At 39.9% G+C, this 17,165-nt stretch overlaps 2 protein-coding genes across 6 annotated transcripts in view; one reads left to right on the forward strand and one right to left on the reverse strand.

Annotated features, from left to right (window-relative positions):
- PIGF (phosphatidylinositol glycan anchor biosynthesis class F) overlaps positions 1 to 1,451 on the reverse strand; it is a 35,702-nt gene extending 34,251 nt beyond the window's left edge. For 3 of the 5 annotated variants that reach the window (XR_013389466.1, XR_013389465.1, XM_077915283.1), the window contains exon 1: positions 1,299 to 1,451. The gene's annotated coding sequence lies outside the window, so the exon portion shown is untranslated. Of the gene's footprint in view, positions 1 to 945; positions 1,166 to 1,298 lie in introns of those variants that run through there. The other 2 variants (XM_077915281.1, XM_077915282.1) reach the window with 2 other exon arrangements.
- A 29-nt stretch (positions 1,452 to 1,480) lies between these two features.
- CRIPT (CXXC repeat containing interactor of PDZ3 domain) lies at positions 1,481 to 12,518 on the forward strand. Its single transcript, XM_077915286.1, has 5 exons — positions 1,481 to 1,632; positions 6,271 to 6,336; positions 7,238 to 7,292; positions 11,365 to 11,468; positions 11,749 to 12,518. Exons 1-5 carry the CDS (start codon positions 1,617 to 1,619, stop codon positions 11,811 to 11,813), a joined length of 306 nt encoding a protein of 101 aa, XP_077771412.1. The 5' UTR covers positions 1,481 to 1,616; the 3' UTR covers positions 11,814 to 12,518.
- Positions 12,519 to 17,165: the final 4,647 nt, after the last annotated feature.

Below are 17,165 nucleotides of genomic sequence, written 5' to 3' on the forward strand. Positions count from 1 at the left end.
ACCCTTGTCTAACATCACAGTAGTTCACCTCTTCTGGCAAATGACAAGCAATACCAAGTGCACACTTCAGTACTCAAATGGTGGCCAGTGTAATCAGGAAAGGCCAAAGAACATTATGCTAAACTAAGGGATCCCAATGCTCCAGAAATACCGAAATGACAATGTCCGTTACAGGTGCTAGGTTCCAATCAAAAGTAGGGCGTAAGTAGAAGAAGAAAAATCTTTCTTTCTCTCTATAAAATACACATCGTGGTATGTATAACATATATGTTTATTTATAAATTACCTAACGCAGAGCTTATACATAGTACTGGCTAATATCAAAGTAACAGTCCACATGTTACCCATGTTACACTGTGGTTGAATATTCCAGAAAAACAAAAGGGCAAGTCAAGGCCTTATCTTTACAGCTCTGATCTAGTTCACATTATAATTTTCCAAGGCAAATATTCTACTGATAAGGAAACAGGCTAAGGCACGTTGGGAGACATGTCCAAGGTCCCAAGCTCCCAAGCACTATAGCCACGTCAAACCCTCGCCTCTTTGACATAAATCTACACTCCAGGGGCCGAGAAGGGGATGAAGAGCAAGAAGGGAGGAAGGAAACCTCTCTGGCAGATCCGCTGACCAAGGGGCAGGGGCGCAGGATCCGGAATACACCGTCTGAGCGGACTATCCCTTCGGGTATGTTTCTGGGCCGCTCTCAGAATCCCAAGTGATATGGGCAGATGAGGCTCTAATACACGGAGCAGCACCCAACTGCTTACTGAATGAATGAATGAATGAACGAACGAGGAGAAGAGGGTGGGCCAAAGGTCTGCCCCCCCGCGAAAGCAGCCGCGGGGGTGGGCCCTGGCGAGCACACCCCGGCGGCCAGCGCCCGCGCCCCCGCCCCCGCGGTCGGACCCGGCCCGCGCCCACCGCCCCGGAGGCTGCGGAGCTTACCCGCGCAACCCGCGGCACCTGCCCCTGCAGCCCCCCGCCAACCTCGGCCGCTCGGGACTCTGCCCGAGCCTCACCCCGCGCCAGTGTGAACGGGGGCGGGGCCGCGCTGAGAGGCATAAGCAAAAGGGCACGGGCGCGGAGACCGAGACGAACGGAGGGCGCCACACACAGGGACGGATCCGAGGGCCGGGTCCATCGGGGCTGCCCCCGGGTCACGCCGGAAGGGTGGCCCTCGGGCGGGCGGCGGGCGCCAGCGGGCCGGGGGCATAGACGCTCGCGGCCACGTGGGCAGTGGGTGGGGGCCGCTGGCACCCCGGGAGGCTCGCGTGCCGGGCGGGCGCCGCTGGGCTTACCTAACTCTCCCGCCAGCGGAAGAGGAGCGCGAGCTACCACCTCCCACCATCAGGTACGACTCGCCGCCCTGGCCAACGCGCAGGCGCAAGCCTGTGGGGCGGAGACCCAAGGCGGCACAGCCAATTGCAGGAGCGGAGGGGCGGGCAATGGGAGAAGCCCCGCCTCCCACGGCCTCTCAGGTGTGGGGTGGGCGGGGCGGAGGGCGGGGCGGCCGGAAGCGGATTTTCGTAACCCGGAAGGGGACGTCTGCCCCGGCTGTTGTGTTGACATTCTCGAGCTGCCGCTGTTTCTGCCGCCGGGGGAACCGTCGGGGAAGGATGGTGTGCGAAAAATGTGAGTTAAGGGGCTGAATCTTTGGGAGGAGGCCAGGAGAAGCTAGCAGGAGTTCTCCGGGGACTTCGCCTTTTCTTTGTCTTTTCTTTCGGCCTCAAGTCTCTGATTCCAGCCTTTGTCCTTTATCCCTTTGACCGTTCCCATTGGTTTTGCATTCGGAGTGTTCTCAGTTTTGTACTGATTTGTCTATTTCCTTTGCCTCCCCCAGCCCCACCCCGGGATTTCATCCCATACAGCTCTTGACTGGCTCCTTAGCCTCACAGACCCTCAGCATTGGAATGGATCTTAAAAGTCATTTTTACAACACCCAGAGTTTCCAGATATAGCAGACATTTTAAAAATGAATACTTTTTTTAGAAGTATATCCCATGCGATATTTGAGACTTGTCTTTGCTTGCAGCTTCTTAGTACTGAAAGCGCTTTGGGCTTACCTTTAGGACATGACAATACTAAAACACCATTCATTGTTTATTTGAAATTTAAATTGAACAGGGCATCCTGTATTTTAACGAGCAACCCGAAGTTAGCATCCTTAAATGTTGACTTAAATGTTCTTTGCATGAATATCTGAGGTCTTGAGGCAGGGTTCAGAAAGCCTCACTACCTTCAAAACAGTCTGCGTAGATGCCACTGGCTTTTAGAAAGTTCTTCTTGGGCAGCCCGGGTGGCCCAGCGGTTTAGTGTCACCTTCAGCCCGGGGCGTGACCTGGGGTCCCACATCGGGCTCCCTGCATGGAGTCTGCTTCTCCCTCTGCCTGTGTCTCTACGGCTCTCTCTGTGTGTCTCTCATGAATAAATAAATAAAATCTGAAAAGAAAAGAAAAAAAGAAAGAAAGAAAGAAAGAAAGAAAGAAAGAAAGAAAGAAAGAAAGAAAGAAGAAAAGATCCTTCATCCCTACAGTTGCCAGGCAGTGATTCTAATGCAAACCCTTGATGTTTCTGGAAAGTATCTTAGGATTTCTTTGATGTCACAGACTGTCTATATGTTTTAAAACGGCTCTCATATCCCTAAGTCTCTTTTTCCTCAGGCTAGACTTTTCTTAACAAGATTTCAAGTCCTCTTATCTGGATTAACATTAACTTGATCAATTCTGTTTATATTCTCCCCTCCCCCCCAGTAGATAAACCTTTAAACACAGGCACCCATGAGTTTGAATCACAGGTTTTACATTATGTAAAGGAATAACCATGGTGAATTACCTAATATTTCTTGGCTCCAGTTTTCTCCTCTGAAAAATGAGAATAATACATAATTTATGGGGTTTTGTGAGAATTAGATAATGCAGGTAAAGCCTGATATAAAAGTGCCTTAGTGTATACTCAAAAACTGGTTATTCCTATCATAACTCCCAGTATGTGGCACTCAGCATTAAACTCTGCTCCATTTTATGAGGAGTAGAGTGGGACTGATATTTTCATTTTTCTATGCTTTACATCATCATCTCACATGAAGCTTTTAAAATATTATTGCAGTTCTACCAGTTGGCATAGGTAGAAGTCACCCATTTAAAATGTGCCATTCTGTTATTTTTAGCGTATTCACAGGGTTGTGCAACCATCACCACAATCAATTTTAGAATATTTTCATTGCTCCAAAAAGTACATTAAGCTGTTTGACATTGACGTCCTTTTAACTCTACTCCATCCAGTACTTATGAGGTTTTTTGGTTTTGCTTGTTTGAGTAACTATGTCTTACATATATTTAGGTTATGCACCTTCTCCATGTCTTTTCTCTTATGTAGGGTAGTTCCTAAACATGTAAATTAGCCTTCTTTGTAATTTGTGTTAATTCCGTACATTTTAACTTTAGAGGCCTGGCATTCTGACGGGCTTAACTTGTTTTATGTGATGTTCTTTACGCCATAAGTGCTTTTTTCCCAGGAAAATTGAGGATACTGGGCAAATTCTGAGAGGTAATTTCCTAAGGCACATAAAAATTTTGAGAACCCAAGATCGGATGTGATGTTAAAATACACATAGTTGGCTCTAGGACGTGATATATGTCATAAAAGGTCATTTGCTTTTTACTTCTCTGCACTTCTGAAAGTCTGTATTATTTCTTTGCTCTAGTACCTTTCTACCTTCTGTACCATCTTATTCCCCAAATAAAAATAGACTCTTAATTCAAAGACCTTTCTTTCAGTCCCTTTCTGCTTCTCTGTGACTTTGAAACTTGATCTAGATTCTCTTTGAATTTACTTCTCTTCTTCTTTACCATTATAATCTCCAAGTTTTCTTATTCTCCCTCTCCCTTAAAGTAGATATTTCCCAGTGATCGATATCTGCCCTTCTTTTGACTCTTTGTTTTGGAAATATCTGGCTTCAAGTAGTTTATCCATGCCAGTGAATGTCTAATCCACATCTCCAGCCGACTTCTCTCTATACCAAGACCAATAGAAGAAATTTCTCCAGACAATACTGGGAACCTTCATCTGGTTGTTACATAGTAGTATAGTACTTCCAAGACTGAATTTGTCATCCTACTTTATAAATCTGTAACTTCTCTTCCATCATTTAATGGCATGGCAGTCCTCCCAGTCACCCATTCATAAAGCCTTATTCATCGCTCATTCGTTCTGGTATCCCTTTGTCAACCTGCATCCAAACACTTGCCTGTCCTGCTATTGTTACTTCCATTCAATAGCTCATATTTTCCCTAGCCTCTCATTTACCCCTTAAATAACCTACCTGAGGTCCCCATCACTCTTGAGTTAAACTAATGTGATCCCCTCCCAGCTCCTTTCTCTTCAAACTGTGTTCTCTCTGCTTTTGCCTCTTCTCTCCTTAAACTGTCCTGCATGCATGTGAAGGCCACTGGGGAAAACTCATAAATGAACCAATTGGTACCACTAAAAGTGTACAATTCCTATTCTCCAAGATCTTTAATACTATTCATTGGTCTTTTTTACTTCTCTTTAGTCAGCCCTCTTGCCCTTTGTCACTAGTGACTATTCCAAACTCTCTAATCCCTTAAATTTCCCCCACCTTCATCTACCTCATCCTCTGTTGACAAATACCTCCTTATAGGTATAAGACAAGCAAGGTAATTAAATGGGAACATTATCAACTTCTTTTACGATACCTGTAAACAGATCCACATCCATACTCATTTACTTCTTTCCCTTTTTCCAAGAAAAATTCTACTCGTGTCCTTGTTGCCATCCTTCCGTACCTCTTTATTTGTCACTATATCCTTTGGAATCTTTAATCAGCTCCCCTTCCATATAAAAATGCTCAATTAAACCTTGACTCCATCTTTCATTCTTGCATTTTTGTCACCTTTTCTTTTCATTCATGCAACAAGTATTACATTCTGACCAAATGCTAAACAGTAGGACCAAAGGGTAGAGACTGTGTCTTACCATCCCTTCATCATTATGCCAGGGCATGGTTTAGAGTAATCACAACAGACATTTGAATTGAACCTAAATATAAGTGCACTCTATCATTTCCTGAATTTAAAGCCTTTAATAAATACTCAATGTGCAGAGAATAATTTGGGGTTTTATATTTGGAGCCCGGATTCAGGATGACCCTCCACAATGAAGGCTCAGCTTATCTTTCCAACTTTGTTTTCACGTACTCTTACCTTCACTCTGGCCAAACCAAGCTACTTTGCAAGACCACATGTACCCTTAGCTTTCTGTGCCTTCATTCAAGATACAGCCTTTCTCTAGTTTGCCTTTATCCTCTCTCCTCTGTCTTCACAATCCCATTGCCACACCCAGACCCTCTTCCTGTCTCCTCCAAAGGCTTTCCTGGATTTCCCTAGCTCAGGTTATTTCTTCCCCTATGGTATTTCTCCTAGTACTTTAGCCATCCATTACTATGCTTTTTATTTTCTAGGTTATATTTTGGTTTGAATGGTTCTTTTTCAGAGGTCTCTGACCTCTCTAAAAATCTGATGAAAGCTATGGACTCTTTTTTTTTTTTTTTTAATTTATTTGTGCACTTGAGGGAGCACAAGCAGGGGGAGGGGCAGAGGGAGAGGGAGGAGCAGACTCCACGCTGAGCAGGGAGCCCCATGTGGGGTTCGATCCTAGGACCCTGAGATCATGACCAGAACTGAAGGCAGACACTTAGACACTTAACTGACTGAGCTACCCAGGTGCCCTGAAAGCTATGGACTCTTACAAGAAGAAAAATGAATATACAGTAGTTTGGTATACAGCTTCATCCTGTCCACTTGTCTTCTGAGGTCTAGCCATGGAACCCAGACTAAGGACTTCTATTAGAGAAAATAGTATGTTGTATATTCCTTGAAACCTAGAGCTTTATCTTATTTATCATTTTATTTTTCTCTGAACTCTCTATAGTGGTTTATATATCATAAGTGCGTAGTAAATATTTATGGAATAAATATGTGTACCAGATTTGTTTAGATTTTTCAGATTTATTTAAAGCATACATATACAAGGAAAGCCTGCCATTAGCCACCGTACTGTACAGATTTTACTGGGTCAGGTACCCATTGCCCACAGTTAGTATCTTCAGTCTCAGTTCACAGCCCGTACCCCAGCATGAAAAGGCTCCTACTGCAAGACGGTGGTTGATACACTGAACTTTAGGCACAATGTAGTGTATTTATTAAATAGTAAATCCAAATTCCCCTTACTTTTACTATCTTGTTATAACAGGTGAAAAGAAACTTGGTACTGTTATCACTCCAGACACATGGAAAGACGGTGCAAGGAATACCACAGGTATTTTTCCATTTGGGAAAGAGGAAGTTGAATCCGGTACTTCCTGTGACTAATGTTTTAGCTTTTACATTATTTGTAAAAAGAACTCTTTTATGTGCAAAGTATTCCATCTCTCTCTTTTTTTTTTTAAGATTTTATTTATTAGAGAGAATGTGTATGCAAGCAAGATATGGGGGGAGGGGCAGAGGGAGAGGAAGAAGCAGACTCTCCACTGAGCAGGGAGCTCAATCCCAGACCCTTGATATCATGACCTGAGCTAAAGGCAGCTGCTTAACCAACTGAGCCATCCAGGTGCCCCTCATCTCCTAAATATTAAAGAATTCCAGATCCCCTAACAATTTAATCTTTTTTTATTTGTTAGGCAAGAGATAGCAAAATCATGAAATGATTTTCAACCAATGAGTAGATCATAGTAACTGATTTGATTCCACTTTATTAAAGTGTGTATTCCTCCCTCTTCACCTGACTTTTATAAAAATTCATGAACAAATCATTCACACATTTACATTTTCACCATCATATCATTATACATAGTTGAGATATTTCTAAAGGGAAGAAAAAGAAACGCTTGTACTGTATTCAGGGTCTTGGCACCACAGTAGTGACTTCAAGATTTTACACTAGATAAATTAAATGTAGACCCATCCCTAAAGTCCTCTTGAGTCTGAAAAATAAAATGATTATCCACAGTTTTACTGTTTCATAATAAATGTTTCCTTTTGAAGTAATGTCTTAAAAACCTGGCTATTAACTAAGGATTTTTGAAAATTTTTATATAGGCTATTCAAGTGGTAGGAGGTCAAAGAATGAACTCTTTAACTAATTGTTAAATGTTAAATGTATATGTTATAGTGAAATGTGCAGAAATAACCTACTAAAATACATGTATACCTTGATTTAGAAAGTGGTGGAAGAAAGTTGAATGAAAATAAAGCTTTGACTTCAAAAAAAGCAAGGTAAGTATAGAAGCAGCCACTCTACCCACAGGCATCTGACTTTCCACTCTTTTTGGTCTTAAGCATACCAGAATGAATTGGGTATGCATCATTTTGTTGTGATAAAACTGGTCAATAGTTCCTAGCATGCAAAGCCAAGCTATCTGTTATAACCTGCTGGCTTCACCCTGCTTCTCCTCAGTATATCAACATATGAAGATATTAGAGCTATATTTTTTCATATATATAATTTCAGCAGAAAACATGACTTTTATTTTATCTTGTTCCTTTTTTTTTCTTTTGCAAACTGGTTTCTTGCCTTATCCCTAAAATCACTTTGTAGTTTCATTCAGGTGCTTCAGTGTGGTATGTTTTATAGGACTAGTTTTAGAATAATATTGCTTGGTTTGGTTTTATTTTAGGTTATTTTATCTAGTTCTTAAATAACATACAAATCGGAGGCAATAGATGTGGTCAGATCAGAAGCTCTGAAGTCAGCCTTAAATTTGAGTTTAGACCGTCCCTGTCTAGCTCTGGGACCTTAAGGAAGGAAGTGAAGCCAGTTTCTTGACTTTTTTGAACTTTACTTTTTCATCTAAGAATGGAGATAAAAGTGTCTCCCACCCTAAAAACCACTTTTGAACTCTATGCTTTATTATTTCCAGTCTTAAAAAAATCCATGAACCCTTCCAGTGCCACCCCATTTCCTTGCTTCCCTTCACAGCAGAAGTTTTCAGAAGCCTTATCCAGATGCTTTCTCAGTGACTTTAAAGTTCTATTCTTGACTTCAGCCACTCCAGTCAGGGCTTCAGCCCCACCAACCCATGCAGCTGTGCTTGGCAGGATCACACCTAATGGACTTCTCTATTCTCATTTTATTTAACCTTTGTAATGACTTGCATTTTTGCAACCTTCTATTCTCTCTCTCTCTCTCTCTCTCTCTCTCTCTTTTTTGTATAAACTCTACCCCCAATGTGGGACCTGAACTCAAAAGTCTCAAGATCAGAAGTCACATGCTCCATTGACTGAGCCAGCCTGATGCTCCTGCAACCTTCTATTCGCTTGGCTCTGGAGTACCACACTCTTTTTTTCCTCCCAACTCGCTGTTCCTTCTCAGTCAAGTGCCTCTAGACTCAGTCCTAGACCTTTCTCTTTTTTTTCTGTTTATAAATGTATAATCTCTCCTCAAGTGACTTTAGTCTAATGGCTTTAAATTCAAACTGGGATCCCTGGGTGGCGCAGCGGTTTGGCACCTGCCTTTGGCCCAGGGCGCAATCCTCGAGACCCGGGATCAAATCCCACATCGGGCTCCTGGTGCATGGAGCCTGCTTCTCCCTCTGCCTATGTCTCTGCCTCTCTCTCTCTGTATGACTATCATAAGTAAATAAAATTTAAAAAATAAATAAATAAAAATAAATAAATAAATAAATAAATTCAAACTGTATGTTAATGACTCCCAGATCTATACCTCCTGTCCTGACTTCTCCTCTGAACTCCAGAAATATATCCAACTACCTACTTATCAATTTGGTGTCTAACAGGCAACCTCTTGTTCCTGCAGTCTTCCAACCAGATTCTTATCATCTACTACTGTCCAGTCCAAGCCTTTCAAGCCTAAGACCTAGAATTCTGCACTGATCCCTTCGTTTTCCTCACTTCCCTTTCATCAGCAAGTTCTTTAGCTCTGCCACCAACATGTAACTGAATCCACCTGCTTCTGTTTATCTCACTATTATTACCCTCTTCCAAACCACTGGTTATTTCTTTCTTAGATGCTGTAAGATCTTTCCATCTTTCTGCTTCCTCTCTAATTCTTTAGAGTTCAGTCTCATAGTAGCCAAAGAGGTCCTTTAAAGGGCACATAAATGCTTTTCTCAGAACCCTGCATTGCTTTTCTTTTCACGTAGAATATATCTAACCCCTCTTTCACTTTGCAAGGTTTTCCATGATCCCACCCCTCCCACCTCTCTGAATTCCTGTTGACCAACTCCTGCATCAAATAGACCAAGCCCACTCCTACTGGAATTGGTTCATGCTTGCTGCTCCCTCCTCCTAGAGCCCGTCCTGCAGAGCTTACTGTAGGGAGTGGGTCCCTAACCAGTATTTGAATTAATGTCTTCCCTCCTTCCCCTCATGTCTACCACAATATCCTGTTTGAATTTTCTCTACAAGGCATATCACCACCTGAAAAGCGTGTTTGCCTTTATATACTGTCTGTCCTTTACCTATTGGTCTTATTAGAATGTCAGCTTAAGGAGGGCAAGAGGCTTTGTCTGTTAGATCCCTCTTTTGTATGAAAACAATGACAGGCTTATGGTAGGCACTCACTATATATTTGCTGAATGAATAAATACCTGTTTCATGACACTATCCCAAGGATTAGAAATAATAATAATAATAATATTTTTACTGCCTGTAGTGCCTGGCACTTAATGGCGCTTATTAAGTAATGGATATAAAACAGCATAGTAGACTTAATCTTCAGCAAAGCATCACACTAAGTATTACTCTGACTTACCGATGTCCCCTACGACCGTTCAGTTATTAACTATGTCATAATTTTTATAGATTGTACAGTTTTAGATACTTCCAGTTCCTTTATGTTCCCAGCCTTACTCCAATATCATTAAGAAGTAGCTATTACTTTGGATACTCTAAATGTCTCACTTTGGAAAGCGTACTATAGTATTACATGAATCTAAGATACCACATTTAATAGACATGTCATTGCTTTAAGAAAGGAAAAACCCTGCCAATTAATTGTAAGATTTCAGACATACTAAAATGGGCTCCTTAGAGATTTTATTTATTTATTCATGACAGAGAGGCAGAGACACAGACAGAGGGAGAAGCAGGCTCCACACAAGGAGCCTGATGTGGGACTCGATCCTAGAACCCTGGGGAGCCACACAGGTGTCCTAAATGTGCACCTTAGAATAAAATGTGAAGTGAAAGTAGTCATCCATATGGCTACATACAAATTGAGCTTTTTAAAAAGAGTGCACAGTAAAGTGACATTCTTTTGGGTTTGGAAAAATTAACCTTTGAAAATGAACTATTGTATTATATCCCAAGAGAAGAAACCAGGTCTAGGATAGTGTTGGTATTCGGTATATGAGTATTGTTACAAAAGTTATGGCCAATTTAGGGGAAATTATCTTCTACTCCATTCACTATAAGGTGGCATTTTTATGTAGTAGAAACTCTTTTATGCAAAGGAATCAGGTCAATTAATGGAAAATGTCAGCTAAAGGAGGCAATTATTAAACGATACACTTACTGTAAGTCACAGCACATCACAGCACATGCATTCATCAGTCATTTGGCACTGAGACAGGCTTTTTGAGTATGAGTCTACTGATAAGAGCTTTCTTCATCATTTACCTTACATAAATCATAACCAAAAGGCTTATTTGCAGTATCTTTCAAGCGGAGCAAGAACTGACATACTTGCAAAGTGCCAAATCCTTCCACTTACGATCTTACCCCTATTTTGAAGTTGCCTCACCGAATTCGGTGGCAGTTCAGTGATTCACACTTATCTAGCCATCCTAAAGCATTCTCATAGTTTTTTTTTTTTAATTTTTTATTTATGTATTTATTCATGAGAGACACAGAGAAAGAGGCAGAGACACAGGCAGAGGGAGAAGCAGGCTCCATGCAGGGAGCCTGATGTGGGACTCGATCCTGGGACTCCAGGATCACACCCTGGGCCAAAGGCAAGCACCAAACTGCTGAGCCACCCAGATGTCCCCATTCTCCTAGTTTTTAAGAGAATTGGTCACTCTTTTTGCACCCACATTTCATCAGTTTCCATAATATGTAACTATATCACACAAATATATGGGCAAATACAATTCATAGAAACAGGTTTGGGATTAAGTAACTGACTCTTCATAAGCATGCAACTCACATGGAAGGGGCAGCAGTGTGCAGGTGCGGTGAGAGGAGCCAGCTGCAAGTGTGCCTGTCAATTGTAGAGTTTGACAGAGGGAACAAAGAGCATGGATTAATCCCATTTGTTGCTTAAGGGAGGTCATTTAAGTGTTCTGTTCTATTATACATCTTTTTTCTCTTAAAAACACAACTCTAGATTTGATCCATATGGAAAGAATAAGTTCTCCACTTGCAGAATTTGTAAAAGTTCCGTGCACCAACCGGGTTCTCATTACTGCCAGGGCTGTGCCTACAAAAAGGGTAAGTTTCTTTCAAAACCCATTTTTTTCTATTCATATCAAGGAGTAGCCATTCATAGATTCTGTTAGTCAAGTGTTCTTTTCTCTAAGGCAAGATAAAACTTAGAACTTGTTCCTAGTTACAGGTCTGTGCTTTCTTTTGCTCTACTCTCACACTGTTAACTTGCATTTTAAACTTTAGGAGTGACTTAAATAAACCAACTGTTGATAATAGATATTTGATTGGTATTATTAGTTGATATTATGATTTGATTGCTTACATGTTTGTTTATTTGTTTTAGGCATCTGTGCAATGTGTGGAAAAAAAGTTTTGGACACCAAAAACTACAAGCAAACATCTGTGTAGATATATTGATGACGTTTCTGGCTTTCTACATGATTTTACATTTTGCTTTGAATTTTCAAGACATAACATAGGTGTTCAAGTTACAAAATAACACATTTTAAGACAATATCAAACTGAGGAAGTTGGTTGGTATTCATTTTTTTGCTCTTAAGTAGTTCTAAAAAAAAAGTTCTGAACAACAACGTAGTAGTTTCCTGCCGTAGTTCTTTTCCTCACAAACATCCTACTGAACTAGAGTAACTGGCAAATTTAATGAAAAATATTTTCCTGTCTCTGTAGATGCTTTTTATTTATCATTGTTCATATAATTCTTATCCTCATCACTCTGCTTCACAGGGCATTGAAATATCTGAGACCATTATAGCTGAGTAGTTCCTTAGTCATTAGCCCAGACCCAAATCGCAGTTGTATTTATGATACCTTTTATTCGTTCTTGAAGCCAAAGTGCCAGTACCTTTTGTCTGAGAATGAGAACACAAGGGTCACCCCATGTGTGTCCAAATGAATACACTGAATTTCAAAAAAATATATTTTATGTACATTACTTTGAACTCAAACTGTCATGAAAGCTAAGAAAACAGTGCTCATCCATGGGAATGTGTAATGAATGAGTTACCACTCTTGAGAAGAGCTCCTTGAAGCAAAAAACAAACTTTTTTTTTTATCTCCCCTCCCACCCACCAAAAATAAATAAAACAAAACCAACATTTTGGCTCTTCTTTTATATATAACACGACTGCTAAAAGATTACTTTGAGGTCAAAGATTTTTTTCTTATGCTGCCTTCAGAGGCTTAGGACTTCTGCTTTTGAAGCTTGCAGCCTACTATGGGAAACCAAAAACATATTTCCTATTGCCAAGTGCAGTAGGTAAAAATACATATTATAAAATATATAGGATAAATAACAATGATATACATGTATAGATACTACATTTCTTTTTTTTTTTTTTAATTTATTTATGATAGTCACAGAGAGAGAGAGAGGGAGGCAGAGACACAGGCAGAGGGAGAAGCAGGCTCCATGCACCGGGAGCCGGACGTGGGATTCAATCCTGGGTCTCCAGGACTGCGCCCTGGGCCAAAGGCAGGCGCTAAACCGCTGCACCACCCAGGGATCCCTCTATTTGTTTTTGAATTATGATGGAAAGTACTTAAAGTTTTAACGGTTTCATTTACCTGTAATGTTTTTAAAATAGTATTTCTCTAGGCTACATTGCTATTCTTATCCGCAATGATCATAAGGATGATGCAAAATACAACAAATATAGCTCTAGGACCAGGAAGTATCTTCTCACACTTTAATCAATTAAGGTTTTTTTTTTTTGTTTTTTGTTTTTGTTTTTGTTTTTTTAATTAAAATCAATACAAGGGGGACACCTGGGTGGCTCAGTAGTTAAGCGTCTGCTTTTGGCTCAGGGCGTGATCCTGGAGTCCCGGGATCAAGTCCCACATCGGGCTCCCTGCAGGGAGCCTGCTTCTCCCTCTGCCTGTGTCTCTGCCTCTGTGTGTGTGTGTGTGTGTGTGTCGTGTCTCTCATGAATAAATACATAAAATCTTTTTTAAAAATCAATACAAGGAACCTGTAATAGAATCCAGTTAGAGAGTGGTCCAGATCCATTGGGTTGGTTGACTCTGGGAAAGTACAATTCTCAAGTATCAGCTTGGATCTAGACTTCCACAACTCGTATTTCATATTCATGCCTTGTATAACTCCCTTCCAGAAATGATCTACTGGCCCGACTCCAGTTCTTCTGCGAAGATTTTCATTAGTTTTATACTCAGGATAGACTCTTAAGTGTTACAAATCTTCATATTATTGAAACAATAATATAACAGCCATAAATTGAATAAAATTTGTTCAATGAGAAGGAAAATCCGCAAACAAAATGTGAACATAAAATATTTTTTTAAAAGGAAAGCAGAAAAACAAACTATAAGGGACATCTGGGTGGCTCAAGTTAGTCGTTCAACTCTTGGTTTGGGCTCAGGTCATGATCTCCGGGTCATGAGATCAAGCCCCATGATGGACTCTATGCTAGACGTGGAGCCTGCTTAAGATTCTCCCTCTCCCCCTCCCCCATCTCTCTATCTCACTCCAGGATCTAAAAAAATAAAAAAATATATAAGACGACAGAATTAAGACTAGCTTTTATCAAACAAAATGTAAAAATGAAAAAAAAAACAAAAAAATGTAAAAATGATAAAATAATGTATTTTTTAAATCTCAGATTGTATTTAAAATATACGTGTTAGAAACAAATGCCAGTAGAACACCTTTAAGTACATTCATTCATAGAATATGCAGCCATCAAAATGATGTAAGAATTACACCTGTGCAGGGATGCCTGGGTGCTCAGTGGTTGAGCGTCTGCTTTCAGCTCGGCATGATCCCACGGTCCTGGGATTGAGTCCCACATCAGGCTCCATGCAGGGAGCCTGCTTCTCTCTCTACCTTTGTCTCTGCCTCTCTCTGTGTGTCTCTGATGAATAAATAAATAAAATCTTAAAAAGGACAGAATTACCCCTGCAGAAGCTTGTGTGCAAATACAAAAAAGATAGTTTCTCTGCGGAGTGGCTGGAGGTTGAGAAAAGAGACAACCATTTGCCCTCGTGCCAACAACCTAATACATTTTAGTTCCTACCTCACTTATATAAGAGACTACTAATTATACTGTCCTAGATATATTTATGTGCACATGTATGTATATGTTCTGAGAATTTTAAGTAGAAGAAACCCACATGGTTCTGCATTTTGACTCTTAATAATGTCTCATTAACTATTTTTTCTTGACCTATCTGACAGTACATTGCAGACCTATGCTTTTGCCTTTAACATTACAGATGTCCTTCATGAGAACAAGGACTCTGAGTACAGTTCTCAAATGCAGGTATTTAACAGTGCTGTCACTGTTACTTTCATCTACAGCCCCTATTGCAATTTCAGTTGTTCCATTGGTAATTTTTTTTCAGCTACAGAATCTAGTCCAGGATCATATGTTAGATTATCATGGTTCTGTCCTCTGGAACAGTTCTTCAGCCATTGACTTTTGTAGTATTGACCTATTAAAGAATGCAGGACAGTTAAAATACAGATTTTCTTTCAGTTTACGTTTTTTTTTTCTTTCCTGTGGTTAGATTTGTGTTATGCATTGTGAGCTGACATGCTGTGAGTGATGTGGCCTCCTAACATCACATCCAGACTCCATATCCCTTTGCCTTGTATTAATGTCCATTTTTATCAATTGGGTGAGATCTCATCCAGTGTCTCCACTGTATAGTTACTATTTTTCCTTTTGCAACTAGTAGATAATCTGTGAGGAGAAACTTTTGAGACCATGTTGATATTCTGTTCCTCATCAAACCTGCCCCTTGTAGATTTAGCATCTTTGATGATTCTTTTCTGAAAATATTTTTTACTGTGATGTTTACAAAACTGATTTTCTAACTACATCATTCTTTATTAACTAATTGTCATCCTACACTAAGGAAGAGATTTCCCTTTATCAGTATAGATAGCTATATAGAATATCTATATAGAATAAATGCTTTTTTTCTGACCATCGGAATGTCAATTACAGATACGATGCCCTTTTACCACAAATACTTAAGTGTATATTTCTTAAGAATGAGGATATTTTCTTGTACAACATAGCACAATTCTCAAAACCAGAAAACTGACATTAATACAATACCATTACCTAATCTTTTCCATAGTTCACTCATTGTCCCAGTAATGGCTGGCCTTTGTTAAAACAAAAAATAAGTCCAGGATCCAAATCAGGATAGCACAGTACATTTAGTTGCCACATCTCTATTCTGTCTCCTTTAATCTAGAACAGTTCTTCAGTCTATCTTTCAAAAATGTCAAGGTCATGAAACACACAGGTCAATTATTTTACAAATTCTCAGATTAAGATCTGAGTATTTCTGATATTTCTTCACAGATTGAGTTCACATGTTGTTGGCAGGAACATCATAGACGTGATGGTGTGGCCTTTCAGTGCATCTTATTGTATCGGTTGTCCCATTACAAGGAGTTAATTTGGATCACTTGTTTTAGATGGTGTCTGCTAGATTCTTCACTGTCAAGTTAATATTTTTTCTATTAAGCATTTTGTAGAGATACTTGGAGACTGTAAATACTCTTGTTTCTCAGCAAAGTTTCACACACTAATTTTAGCATCCAGTGATATTTTTTGGCTGAATTAATTGTTACCCTGAGAGTTGCCAAATGGCTTTCCAATTCTATCATTCCTTTGACGTTTATTAGTTGGCATTCAGCTATAAGGAAAAGCTTTCTTTTTCCAACTTTGAATTCATGGATTGCTATTTTATTCAGGTCTGTTACTCTCATTTGTTTTAATGTCAAGTTGTCCCAGATTTGGCCAGTGGGAGACCTTTCAAGGTGGCTCCTGGGTCTTTTAGACATGTTCCCATCCTTTTTTGAAGACTTTCTTACTTTCCAGCACAAGATATTTTCAAGTTTATCCTGTATTTTTTTCCTACCCAGCCATAGAACCAGCCATTTCTCCAAAAATCCCTAGTTTCTTTTAGTGGAGAACGGTGTTTGAATACTAAGATCTGGGCTTGCTGGGTTGCCATTGCATCTTTGAACAGAAAGAGCTAAGAAACACAGATATTAGAAACCACAAGTTTTAGTAACACCTCCAATTCCAATTCACCCCCACTGGATTTTTTCTTGTCTTTCCCCATTCCATATTTGCATCTTCTTCCACAGTGAGAATGCTGCCTCCCAACATTATCCATACAGAACGCTGAATTTTTTTTTTATATGGGTCATGTATTTTGCAATTAAAAAGAATCTTTTAGGTAAGCCCACAGAAAAAATTACACATGTGAATGTCATTCATCAGTCTGGTATTACAAAAGAAAAAAAAAAAAAAGGTGGGAAACATGCATATGCTATCTCCCAGATAAATTTGGCAAATGAATAAATGGTACTAAATAACTACTTTCAATTCATCTAACATTTACTGAACCTCTACTTTGTTCTCTGTTTGTCCCTAATTAGATTGCTGTTTCTGGTTCCAAAATGATTTCTCATGAGCAAGAACTTGATAAGCAACCCGTAGAATTAATGTGAAATTGTATTAATGTGAAATTGTTCCTATTGTTTGACAATAGGAACAAGGAAAATGTTGAAAGAATGGTGACTATAGAGAGGAGCTGGTTCAAAGGCAACAATCCTAGCAAAGTAGGAAGTAGATTTAGTTGTAGGTACCAGGAGAATGGAAGCGAAGGGACAGATTAGAAAGACCTGATAAAGGAAGATTTTTCAGGATTCATTGACTAAATGGGGGAGTGAAGAGGTGAGTCACAGAGGATCTCATT

Source organism: Canis aureus, chromosome 11, assembly GCF_053574225.1.
Source record: "Canis aureus isolate CA01 chromosome 11, VMU_Caureus_v.1.0, whole genome shotgun sequence".
NCBI lineage: Eukaryota > Metazoa > Chordata > Mammalia > Carnivora > Canidae > Canis > Canis aureus.

Coding starts and splice junctions, on each gene's coding strand:
- CRIPT (XM_077915286.1), top strand. Junction 6,337..7,237: donor CGGTGCAAGGAATACCACAG/GTATTTTTCCAT, acceptor ACCTTGATTTAG/AAAGTGGTGGAAGAAAGTTG. Junction 7,293..11,364: donor TTGACTTCAAAAAAAGCAAG/GTAAGTATAGAA, acceptor ACACAACTCTAG/ATTTGATCCATATGGAAAGA.